This window comes from Pleurodeles waltl, chromosome 3_1 (assembly GCF_031143425.1).
Source record: "Pleurodeles waltl isolate 20211129_DDA chromosome 3_1, aPleWal1.hap1.20221129, whole genome shotgun sequence".
Lineage (NCBI taxonomy): Eukaryota > Metazoa > Chordata > Amphibia > Caudata > Salamandridae > Pleurodeles > Pleurodeles waltl.
The window spans coordinates 976,074,623-976,087,281 of NC_090440.1; the positions used below are offsets into that span (position 1 = coordinate 976,074,623).

Genomic DNA, 12,659 nt, shown 5'->3' on the forward strand with positions numbered 1-12,659 from the left:
TCCGACCCATGAGATCCATCCATTTGCTGACCTTGTCTGGAGGAAGGACTGAGGTTGATGGTATGTTGGCCCTTTTCCTGGCTTTAGCTGTAATGATAAAATCAGCTGGCACTAAACCCTTTATATACATAGGATCTTTGGATGAGGACAAATTTATTTTCTGCCCTTGGAATGATTACTCTGCATGAAGCTGGTTCTTTGAAGGCCTCCCTTCCTTGGGCGAAGACACTTGGGACCATGGGCAGATATTGATTCCTGAACTGAATGCGCAAGACAGTCTTTAGTGCTTCCCATGCCACTGGATTCAAGCTAGCCTGGCTGATGAGGGGTGAAACCCCGAAACCGGTCCCAGGATGCTTGTTTCCAGTCCAGGGAAGACCTGGCCTGGCACTTTGGGCTGGACTGTTCCCATGGGGAACAGGGTCAAGACTGATTTGCATATGGCTGGGTCCAAACTGGAATGGCATGGGCAGCAAAAAAACGATGGATTTAGGCCCAGATCTCTGTACTGGGGGTGAATGTTTGACATTGTTCAGCATTCCATCCATAACTTGTTCTTTTTGCATTAGTCTTTAGTATGAAACATGCCTGTGGTGTCTCCTACTATAACTGGACCCCATATTTATCAGCTGCTATCTTTATCACCTGGTTGTACATGCTTATGTCATCTGGTGGTGTTGGTTTGTGAGGATAACTCTCCACTGCTTCCTTGGATGATTGTTTCCAAATCCTGCCAGTGAGCCTCTCAGTATTCAGAACCTTGATACAGACCAGAAAGATGCTCCTCTTCATAACAGAGTTCTTCTTCCTCTGGTTGTGGCTCTGGTGTTAAAGCTGGCTTGATTTCTTTGATGCCTCTCTCTCTCTGCTCCTTTGTCGTCAAGGGTACTTTTGAACTTCTAAATTCCGTAAGACTTTTGCCTTTCTGTAAAAGAACCACCGTTTCAGGCTTGAGCTTTCTCTTCTTTTTCTCTAACTCAGCCGCCAGTTGTTCAGATTCGAGCTGGTCGGCTGACATACTTGTCAACATTGAAAAGTGTGTTTTGACATATTGGTCGTTGAGCTTAGCTGCTCCGGAAATGATCTTTCGTGTTTGGGCGTTGAGGCCTTTTTCCCCTGTCCGCCTTTCAACTAATCAGATTTTTCTGGAAATTTTCCTCCTACTGTCTCCCAATCTGAAGGGATCCTTATTTCGGGTTGTGGCTACAGTTATTGTTTTCTTTGACTGCGAGGCTCCCTCTCAAGCGCTTAAGTCAGTTTTACGTGACTCGGGCATGTTTTTGGAGGTGTAGGGTTCTCTTACCTTGTGTCTACGCAAGTCTCTGACCCTGTGGGCTTCTAATTCAACGATTTCTAAGTTGATCTCTGCTGCTTCTCCCTCTGCTCCTTTGGCAACGTTTTCCTCCTCATCACTCCCCAGTCCTAAATCTCAGAGAATAGGGTGATTGTTGACCTTGCATGGCATGACGCGCCAGCCTCTGCCTCTTTTTTCATTCTTAGCGTCTTCGGTGCGAATGCGGTGCAAGCGCTGCAATCCTCGCTTCAATGGTCCACCAGCAAGCACAGATTTCAGACCGGATGATTGTCCTTTTGCGAGTACTTGTGGTAGCAATAATTACAGAACTAGAAAGAGGTGTTATCCATTAAGTAGTCCACGGAGCCCCCTGCATGGTCATTCTCAACAAAAAAAAAAAAACCTCGAAGAAATGTCTGACTTCAACTTTTTTGCGATGTTCTCTGTGATTTTCTTGACAGTATCTTCCAAGTATTGGAGATCTTTCAGAAAGCATCCAGACCCGCCGGAAGAAAAAAAATTGAAGATGGCAACCAAAAGTGAAAACTTCCAGAGGAAGTGTGACAACATTACAGGGGACACCAAATAGAGGTACGTATAGCCCAACAACAAAACACAAAGAAAGGACAAAAACTTTTTGGAGACCATTCCGGACCCAGCCACTAGATGGCAGAATAATACACAGCATGTGAATCCAGAAAAGATTCACACTGCAATACCATGTTAATCTAATGTACCTGTTCCAGTCACGCTACAGTACAGTAGAATTCAAGTCACAGTGGAGGTCCTGGCGCAAGTCTCATTATTCCTGATTGACGATGTAGTAGAAGTTATTGACCAATTTTTATAGTTCCTGCTTAGCAATGCCGTGGTGTTACAGTCATCTGTTCCTACTTGGGAACAACCCTTGCCCTACTCCAGCCCCTGTAGGTAGGCTTTTATTTATCTGATGATGTCAAACACATGGTTCTTGACGAAACAAGTTTGCTTACATTGGAATCAGTCAGCCCAAATATCAATATGCTGAATACTGCCAGGACAAATCCTACTAGATAGTGGTACAGTGCTATAGGGTTGTTGCAATAGTACCTTGTGTGTGCTTGTGGGCACCAGTAGCAAAGTTAAACTTTCCTAATACAACACATTCTGTGATTTTGGAGGATGCATGCACAGACTCATACTGATTAGGCAATGCGATACACACTGTAATCTACAATGTATTCCAGCCACACTACCAAGTTTCTTTAATTCTCATCAATGCCAGAGAAATGAAGCTTTGGGTTTGAAATCATGATTTCCAAGTAGCCATCAATGATGCTGGATGCTTTTCTTGAAAACCATGGACAAAAGGCTGTTGGAGACGATATACAGTGAACACCGCACATTTAAAACAGTCAAACTGAATGGGAGCTTTATTAAAAGACCCCATTGACCTAAACCTATCCCTAAATCGATTTGAATCTTGAGGAACCCTTGCATAACGGTTATGAAAATTGGAATGGGTTATGAAGGTAACATTTGTCAAGGATGTTAGGAGAGAGGTCCGACAGCCAGCCAGTGTGGCATAAGCTGGTAGCGGTGGTGCTTTGGCGGGTGCTATACCATCAAGAGTTGCCAATATGGATCCTTGCTTCACTCTGACGCAGGGAGGCTAATATGTCCTTCCAAACATGGCGGGTAGGGGGTTGCGCCCTATTAGGAGACTTATACCCTAACGAGAGCCTCACCTCCGTAGAGGATGCGCAGATTGAGTTTGAGATGCAGCACGGTCACTTTGATTTGAGGGGACTGATTTTATGCATTTGGCTTGGGGTTGCCCGCTACTGCATGCTTATGGGACACTTGTGGTATATCAACTTGTTCTCACCACGGCACTGCGCGGTGTCCTTACTTACGCCCCAGTTTAGTTTGTTGGGGAACTTAGTGAGGACCAAAGGGCGGAAAATGGCTTACAAGTTTATGCAGCTGGCCTGGTGTTGACTAGGAGGAGAGTTACCATCTCGTGGATGGGGCAAGGGCTACCATCCATTGACCACTGGGAAAGGGATGGGGCAACATGGTTGTTGAGAAGCTATATATGAAGCACAGTAGAAATGATGAAAAGCTCCAGATGACTTGAATGCATGTCCCCTGATGGGCTAAGCCTAAGGGCGGAGGATACAGATTCTGACGCATGAAGACGCTGTTTACCTCACCTGGAACAGTCCAATTGTTTCTTTATTTGTGTCTATTTCTCCCTGTATTACTAATCTACTCTGAGATTTGTTTCCTGTATAATTGTGATCACATTAAATTGAACTGAAAAGGTTGATCCTGTACGATGTGCACGTTTTCCACTTCACCCAATTTTAATTGCACTGCAAAAGTGTTGTTTTTTGCTACAATGAACAATAAATAATTTTTTTAATAAAAAAAAAAAAGGGTTGCTCGGAGAGACTTAAAGAAGTAGTGAAGATTTCGTTACCTAAGGATGCTTGTGTATTGTGGCAGATGCATTTGTAAATCAAGAAAACTAATTTGATTCTTGGGTTTCTCAAAAGTCGCAGGAAGACGGTTTCCAACATGGGTGTTTTTTTTCCTTTAAGATGATCCTGTCTGTGTAGAATTGAACACTGGCTAGCACTATCTGTATTCTTAAAAACCGAGAATTTCCCTAGATTATCATTTTAGGTTGTAAGCTTAAAGAGTGCTAGACTTGGTTGGCAACAGGGGTATACTCAAGCGGTATTCCTAGAAAACATAGGTGACTACTGCCCCCATGACCAGGGGATTACACTATAGCCTTATAGCCCACTGCTGAGGGCTATACTGGTTGTTAAAAGCCCCGAACCCGAGTTACAGGCCCAAGACACAGGCGAGGGTCTATAACGAGAGTGAGAGCCTTTAACAATTGGTATAGCCAAAGGCAGAAGGGCTATAAGGCTATTAGAACATTCCCCCCACTAAGGGTAGAATGTTCTAAATTAAAAAAGGGAGAAATATGAGGACAAACATTGGAATGTTGGAGCAGAAGGCTTATACCAGCCATTATAAGCACAGAGCCACTCAACTGTCTTCACAACACTCCAATGTTCTAATATCTATCATTGGTGGCAGCTGATCGCAGAAATGGGTCACTGGACATTTTACTGAAACCTTAGTGGACAGACTGACTGCTGGCACTCGCTGGTAAATCCATGTAGCAATACAAGTGAGTGCTCCGATCTGAGCGCTGTTTGCATGTGTGCTAGGGCAGTGTTCCCCAACCCCCGGGCCGCGGACCGGTGCCGGTCCGTGGATCAATCGGCACCGGGCCGCCCCACTGTGGCCGGCAGTAAATGTTTGATAATTTTTCCGTGGCCCGCTTGTCACACAATGGGACAAGCGGGCCACGGAAAAATTATCAAACATTTACCGGTCCGCAGCAATAAAAAGGTTGGACAACACTGTGCTAGGGTACTGGAGAGATGGGCTGCCCTAGCACTGGAAAACGAACTGCACAGAAATATCCTCCGAGGTTGTACAGTGTGCCACAAGATTCAGTCATTTTCAGCCTCACTTGCTCCCTACATGTCCCTTTCTGTATGTCTGATTTTGTATACTCCTACAGTGAGTGGAGCAGAAATGTTGCAAGGGGCGTAGACTGAGCCTGTTCCGGCATGTGAGCCTGTGGCCAATGACGATTAACTTTTGAGTCAATGCAGGGAGGCTTGCAACACTACCAATATCTAAATACAATCAACTAGATGGTTGGATTGGAGCTAGCTGCTCAAAGACTGGACACAAGATGATCCTTGCACCATATAGCCAGCGTTTCCCTTCTATTTCAAGGAGCTCTGCAAGGCTGTAGAGAAGAAGGCAAAAATAAGAAGCATTTACTGAGTAAGGACTATGAGTAACGACTATATGCTCAGGACTGAGGAAAATACTTTGCTGCTACTGAATGAAACAAGGCAGTGGACAGGCTTGAAGTATAGGACCTACCCTGACCAGCCCAGGGCCAGAGTTCAATGTTCAAGGCTTAGCTGTGAGGTCAGAGAGCACAGGCCTGTACGGACTGGGAGCTTGCAACTAATGCCCACGCTCATCTGTAATATCGCTTTTGAGCAGCTCAGAACTGTGTGAGATTCACCCTGCTGCTCTATTCTGTAAATAAAACTGAATGACGCTTTGGACAAGGAAGTCTAGGAGACTATAGCAGAGAGCAGATTTCAAGAGGTGATGGTTTATCCAACATCTGTCTGTCAGGGCTGGAACTAAGCCACAATTTAAAAGATAACCAATTATTATGCAAACTGTTCCCATATAAAGTAATTGTATGTACATTTACGTCCTACTGAAAATTTGGGATTTGTCTGCACCACATGGAGGACAATGGCGAGGTAACTGAGCAGATCCAGAGAGAAAACACTTATCAGGCAACACATAAAAGGTGCAGTTTGGCTGAACACTGTGTGTTAAGAAAGGAGGGCTTGAAACGCTTCTAAGAAATCAAACAATAAAAGTAACCACCTACAGAACACACAGCACAAATTGTAACACCTGGCGTTATTAACCAGCTCAATGGCAGTCAGCCTGGCAGTATTTAAAACTGTATCCTGCAGCATAAAGATTTTTCACAACCGATCCTATCCTCACTGAAGATTCTCATCCCTCAGTCTGGAGCAACTTTTTTAGACTAAAGTTGTTCCTCAAGAACCCACATTCAATAGCCTCACATTCTTCTCGGAGCCAATTTACAGTAAAATTGATCAGAGCAGCCAGCAGAATGCTCTTGTTGACCAACAGTTTATCCTGTGTTGAAAGCCAATCTTACATCTAGCAAGCACTGTAGTTCAGCAACTACTGCAACCTCGGCTATTTTACGGTCCATGAAAGAGTTTGTATGGAAGAACAGGGAAAGTCGTAACTTGGTAACTCTGGGAGTCCCTTATTCATGTTACCAATACACACCCTTGGCCGATCTCCGTATGCAAGACAAGTCTGCTAAATTGTAACCCTGAGGTCCCATACATAGGATGTTAATGCAGCACAGGAAGGTTGTACCTATACTGAACAACTTTTCAAAAAGGTCTTTGAAGTTTTGCACCTATAAGAGAAACATATTAGCTATGATTACAGCATTAAAATAATTCTCCATCTGGCAAAGCAGATATTTCTGACACGTATGACAAATTGCAGAACCCAAGTTATGGATTTCTTTAGCAAAAGTGGAAAAGACAGCAGGTTTAAATTCAGATATTTCCATGACCTTGTTTATTTTATTCTCCAAATCAGTTTTGCGTTTTAACTGCATGCACAAGCATATTTTCCAAATCTGTGACCTTGAGGCATCCCCTTCAAAGCAAGGCATGTGGTATTTTTTTCCCTTGGGCAGGAACTCCTGGTCACAGGGATAGGAAGAAGAAGCAGGAGCTTTGGTCACTTTCAAAAGGAAGATACCAGCTAAAGATTTGTTAATAAAGGCAGTGTGTCAGGGTTTTCTTGCCTTCAGAGTCCTTTTCACGACAATTTCCAGAAAGCATAGAAAGACAAGCAAGGTCATCTAGGATGGTTGTTTATGCCTAGACAGAGCCTGGTCATAGATCAGTCTCTAGCCAGAAACAACATCCAACCGAAAAGTACCACCAGAACCTTCTCTAGAATGTCTAGAGTAGTGCCTTTTCAAAGCTACAAGAGGTGTCTTAGGCTACAGACAGTGTAACTGAGCCTTCTGTAATGAACAAATTAACACCACCACCACCCCAGTACGTAGAGTATTGTGTTTCAGAACATAGCATACCAGCAGCGTGTTGGTACACACAAACAATAATAAAAAAAATAATGCAAGTGCTTCTCTAACAGCAACGCTGTACTTTGTGATGGTGAGGAACCCGCAAAAAGGAAAGGGCCAATGGTAGGCTGACATTTGGGCACATTGCTATCACCTGAAATCAGTTTTATTTTCTAATATGCTGCATTCAAAACTGGCAGCCACTACGGTCTGTCTAGTACTTAAACTCATTAACCAGCAGCAGCAGTAGTAGTAGTCACCACACTCATTGGTCACCATGCCAATCAACAATACAGTAGGCAATACGTACCACATCACCACATCCCCCCTTTCCTCACTCTTCTAAATCAGTTCTAGTCCTTATGAAGGAAATAAACTTGGGCTGTCAGCTTCATGCACAGCCTGCCATGACACTTGAAACCTCTACAGTTTGTGTGTGTTTTGGGGCTGCACTTGTAGTTTAAAATAAGGACTACGTTAAGTGAGAACAGGTCATTCTAGGTAATTTCCAGCTCATAGCCACATCTTCAATAACCCCCTCCCCCTCAACAAGCCCTTCAACCAAAGTCACCAATGTTTTTCTCTTCTAATCTGACCGGTGCAGGTTGGAGATCACATCTAGGACAAGGTTAACACGATGCTAAACATTCTCCAGAAATTTCACATTTTACTCCTAGATGGAGCAAGGACGGGGTGTGCACTTTCAGTCATCCTGTAGCATTTGTTCTAAGGTGCATGAAGAGAACGTTGATAGGGAAACCACTTGCCAAAAGCCTCTGGTAATACCCTCCAAATCTGGTCCTGCATCACAGACATGACTTGAGCGTGAAAGTTGGACTGAAAGGATATAGTAGTCTTGGAAAATACTTTGTAAAGTGCATACTTAGAACAGGCGTATAGCCTGGTAGATAAGAAATTCCCACAGAAGCAAACAAAATGTTAGCAGCTGTTTACTGCTGTCAAATGCCCATCACCTTCAACTTTGTTTTTTTTACAAAAAAATGCTGTTCAAAAGGTAAATTTAAAAAGAGGATATTACATTTTGAAACAAAAATTTGCATCAACCAAGCTACATATTTACATCTGCCTAGGTTCCAACCCAAAGCTGTATGCCCTGCTGGTTAGCAGAGCTGTGAGAAAAAAAAAAAAAAAAGTTAAATCATGAAGATGACCCAATTCTCCTCACTTCACATTACAGGTCTTTGTGGTGTTCTTCCCTCCTCACTGTCACCACTCCAGTTCACTGGGGCATGAGTCTACCAAGCATGGATCAGGCAGTGACCCTCGGACGGCTCCACGGTTTTCTGTGGTAAGACTTAGCAACGGGCAGCATGGGAGGATAACAGGACACATCAGTCCCCAACGCAACCAAGTCCCTTTACTGCTAGTTCAAATAAAAGGCAGAATCAGTATAGCCTCTCTTGCTTTCATGTTCCAGCCATCATAAATGATGGGTTTTTTCAGCTGTGGAAGGCACAGTTTCAATGGCACATGTTCAGGGCAAGTCCGTTAACAGTAAACCTTAAGCAATGGAGTCCCTGAGGAATCAGTCTCTGTATCTTGGAAGGAGTCAGCTTTGCCTGTCGGAGATCCTGCACAGGAGAGAGGGAAAAACATGAGCTTTGTACGAACAGCCCACCCTTTCCATATATATACATTTTTTTGTTAGTGTTTTCAAAAACAGGTAACTACCCAATATTAATTAGTATCATCCCTCCCGCCGCCCCCCCCCCCCCCCCCCCAAAACAGGTGCAAATTGTGGAAGATATGTGCTGTACATATATAACAGGATCTCATATTTGCGCTCGGACAATATAGACAACTTATCAACCCATTGCAGAGGCATGAGGATTCCTTCATTGCCATTCCCCAATCAATCCATATGCCAGCTATCCGAAGTTGTGTTCTCGTCCCTTTATTCTCCTCCAGTTCTCCCTGTAAGCACACCTCCATCAGATCCCATTCAGCCAGTCCCCCTCGGTTCATTCCACTCTATATTCATTTATGCTGAACCCCCCGCACTACACTCATGTCCATTTAGGAAATTAATACATTCAGTGCTCCTTGGTGGGTGGCTTGTTTGTCAGACACCTCAGAGCAACTCATTTCTTGGCCACCGCCAACCCGAGTTCTAATACTTTAACCATGCGTTTGGCCTGCTTGGGTCACAGCACAACTCCCAGTACGCATGCATACCTGCGCCGTTGGTTGGAGTGCAAGTTCTGTCAGATCCCGCAGTTTATCTACCACTTCCCACCCCAGGGCAGGTCCACCACATATGTAAGTATGTTGCCTGTGTGATCTTGCATCTAGGACACTGCTCTGGTGTAACAGTCCCTGTATACACATTTATAAATGTATCAGCCTTAAGCAAGCTTGCATGTTACTTTCTGGCAGTTGTCCATTATGTCAGCCACTCACATGTCTCTCTAAGTTTACTCCCAGGTCGCCCTCTTATTGGGTCCTCAGCTTTTACATTCAGGTAGCTGGGTTAGGCAGAATCAGTCCATAGAGATGTGTGATAAGTTTACCACTGCTGCCTAAGCTCTGGCAGAGTTCGGTTAACTATATGTGTCTCCAGTTCTTGAGGGACTCCCTCCAAAGCTTTGCGTACAGCTGTTGCTATACCTGTATATGTTAGAAAGCCACAGCCGCCCAATCCCATGTCGTACAAAAGTGTGCAAAGCTGATCATTGATCCCTCCTCATAAAACTCACCCATGGTTAATGGCACAGTCCCTTCTGCCCTGGCCCTCACAAAGTACGGCATCTGGGGCCTGACACTTGTACACCATGAAATCAAGTCCTGCAAATAGATGTATTGGTCGCCCTTACTCCTGGTCACATGTTCCAAGATCTCCAGAAGGGTCCTAACAGGTAGAGGCATTGTGATCCTATTTTTCTTAGGGACCAGGGAGAGGGGGCCAGCATCGCTCTCCGAAAGACCAGATGCTTTAAAATGTCATCCACTGAGTCAATGGCATCCTCCTAAAACCAGGGCACCACACATTGCATGTAGGAGGCTCACTAGTACACTCGGACACTGGGAGCCTGCATCCCACCCAGTTCCCCTGGCAATCTCAAAACCTCTAATTTATACTTGTTCGCCTGGTCCCCGCTAAAGTAATCTAAGGAGTTTGTCTAGTTTACGGAAGCATACCTCAGGAACACACATTGGCATGTGCGTAATACATATAAAACTCTGGGCAACATAATCATTTTACTTAAGGCCATGCGCCCCGCCAAGGACGTGGTGAGCCGGAGCCATCTGTATACACTCAAGTTTAAGGAGCATTCTGCCCACATTCACCTCATATCTTTCTGACATATTTGAGCTCAATTATAATCCAGCTATACCAGTGTGGTCTATATTTTAATGGAGAGTGTGTTCTGAAGCCCCCGTGTGATATTGGATATATAGTACTGATTCATCTGCATTGAGGATGCAGCCTGAGCAGATCCCCACTTCTCTTATTGTCATTAAGGGTTGTCCAGCTAGTGGCTAGGTCCCTCAGCAAGATGTCATCAGCATATAAAGATATAATTTCCCTCTTGCCCTTCCATCAAGAAGCCAATATCTGCATGTCTCCTACGTATAATCTGAGCCAAGGGTTCAACGAACACAGCAAAGATCAAGGGGGAGAGAGGGCAACCCTGACGGGTTCCCCTCTCTTTCAACCAGGCCTCCGATATTCTATGATTCACCTTCCCCCTGGCTGTGCCTGGGTGTGGGTATGGCAATTTCACCCACCAGAGGTAATCCTCCCCCAGTCCGTAGATAGAGTCCTATCCACAAACAGCCAAGCAACTGTATCAAATGTTTTATGAGCATCAAGGCTAGTTAGAGCACATGTCTCTTCCCCCTTTGCAGCCCCCTCTGTAATGAGGTATATCTTCAGGATGTTGGCGGTGGTATTTTGTTGTTCCACAAACCCCGCCTGGTCCATGTGCACAACCTTTTCTGCTACCTTCGCTAGTCTATGGGCTAAGATCTTCCCCAAAATCTTCGCATCCACCGTGATCATCGATTGCGGTCTATATGATTTGCATTTCACAGGGTCCCTCCCACCTTTAGGTTGTGTCACTATATGCACTTCCCTCAGCTGACGAGGGAAGTAATCCAGTTTCAAATGCCTCTCTATACATTTCAGCGTGCATAATAAATCCACATATGTTTGGTAAAATTCTACCGTTAGTCCTCTAGTGGGATATTCAACTGAACCCTCGTTTCCTCATCCATGAGCGGTAATTCTGCCTCATTCATGAGGGATAACTGTGCCTCATCCAGTATAGTCTCTATGCCTGTGTCAGGGTCCTGATCCTACTGGAAGTTCAGCAAAGCGATTCATTATCGCATATTGGGACTTCAGCATTTCACCAATCACACCCTTGATGTCCACTACTTCATTTCCCACCTCTCTCTATTGACCAGCCATCCTAGCAACCGACCAGTTGTGTCTCCTTGTTCATGTTGTGTTGATTTGGTTCTGAACTCCCTTAACATTCCAGGATATTATTTTTACCCCCATGTGTGAGATATAGGGTTCTTTTGTGCCCAGTGCCTACCCTGTGCAATTAAGTAACTACTTTGTCCAATGTGTGTGCTCCTTTCCCCAGGTCCCCAAAATCGGAGTGTCCCCCTGTAGGAGGCTGGTCTGGCTTGTAGTGGGTACCAGAGGTACTTACACCTTTGCCAGGTCCAGTTGTCCCTTATTAGTGTAGAAGAGGTGTTTCTAGCAGCTAAGGCTGATAGAAGGTAGCTATGGCAAACAGCTTAGGCTGAACTAGGAGACATGTAAAGCTCCTACTATACCACTGGTGTCATATGCACAATATCATAAGAAAACACAATACACAGATATACTAAAAATAAAGGTACTTTATTTTTATGACAATATGCCAAAAGTATCTCAGTGAGTACCCTCAGTATGAGGATGCCAAACATACACAAGATATATGTACACAATACCAAAAATATGCAGTAGTAGCAAAAGGAAGTAATGCAAGCAGTGTAAAGTTACAATAGATTGCAATAGGAGCACATAGGTATAGGGGCAACACAAACCATATGCTCCAAAAGTGGAATGCGAACCACGAATGGACCCCAAACCTATGTGAGCTTGTAGAGGGTCGCTGGGACTGTAAGAAAACAGTGAGGGTTAGAAAAATAGCCCACCCCAAAACCCTGTAAGGTAGGTGTAAAGTGCACCTACAACCCCCAGAGAGCACAGAAGTCGTGATAGGGGGATTCTGCAAGGAAAACAAACACCAGCAATGCAACAACAGTGGATTTCCGGACCTGAGTACCTGTAAGAGAGTGGGCAGGAGCCCAGGAAATGCCAGCTGAGGGTGCAAGGAAGCTGCCACCGGATGGAAGAAGCTTGGTGTTTTGCAAGAACGAAGAGGACTAGGAACTTCCCCTTTGGAAGATGGATGTCCCACGTCGTGAAGAAGCTTGCAGAGGTGTTCCCACGCAGAAAGACCGCAAACAAGCCTTGCTAGCTGCATGGGTCGCGGTTAGGGTTTTTGGATGCTGCTGTGGCCCAGGAGGGACCAGGATGTCGACACTTGGATGAGGAGACAGAGGGGTCGCCCAGCAAGTCAGGGAGCCCTC

General features: G+C 44.8%; 1 protein-coding gene across 4 annotated transcripts in view; it reads right to left on the reverse strand.

The window, feature by feature from the left end:
* Positions 1-6,500: 6,500 nt before the first annotated feature.
* The window catches only part of KDF1 (keratinocyte differentiation factor 1), a 120,663-nt gene continuing 114,504 nt past the window's right edge, over positions 6,501-12,659 (reverse strand). For all 4 annotated transcript variants that reach the window (XM_069224073.1, XM_069224071.1, XM_069224072.1 and 1 more), the window contains one exon: positions 6,501-8,638. In XM_069224073.1, the coding sequence (XP_069080174.1) occupies positions 8,556-8,638 (83 nt within the window). In that variant the 3' untranslated portion in view covers positions 6,501-8,555. The remainder of the gene's footprint in view (positions 8,639-12,659) is intronic.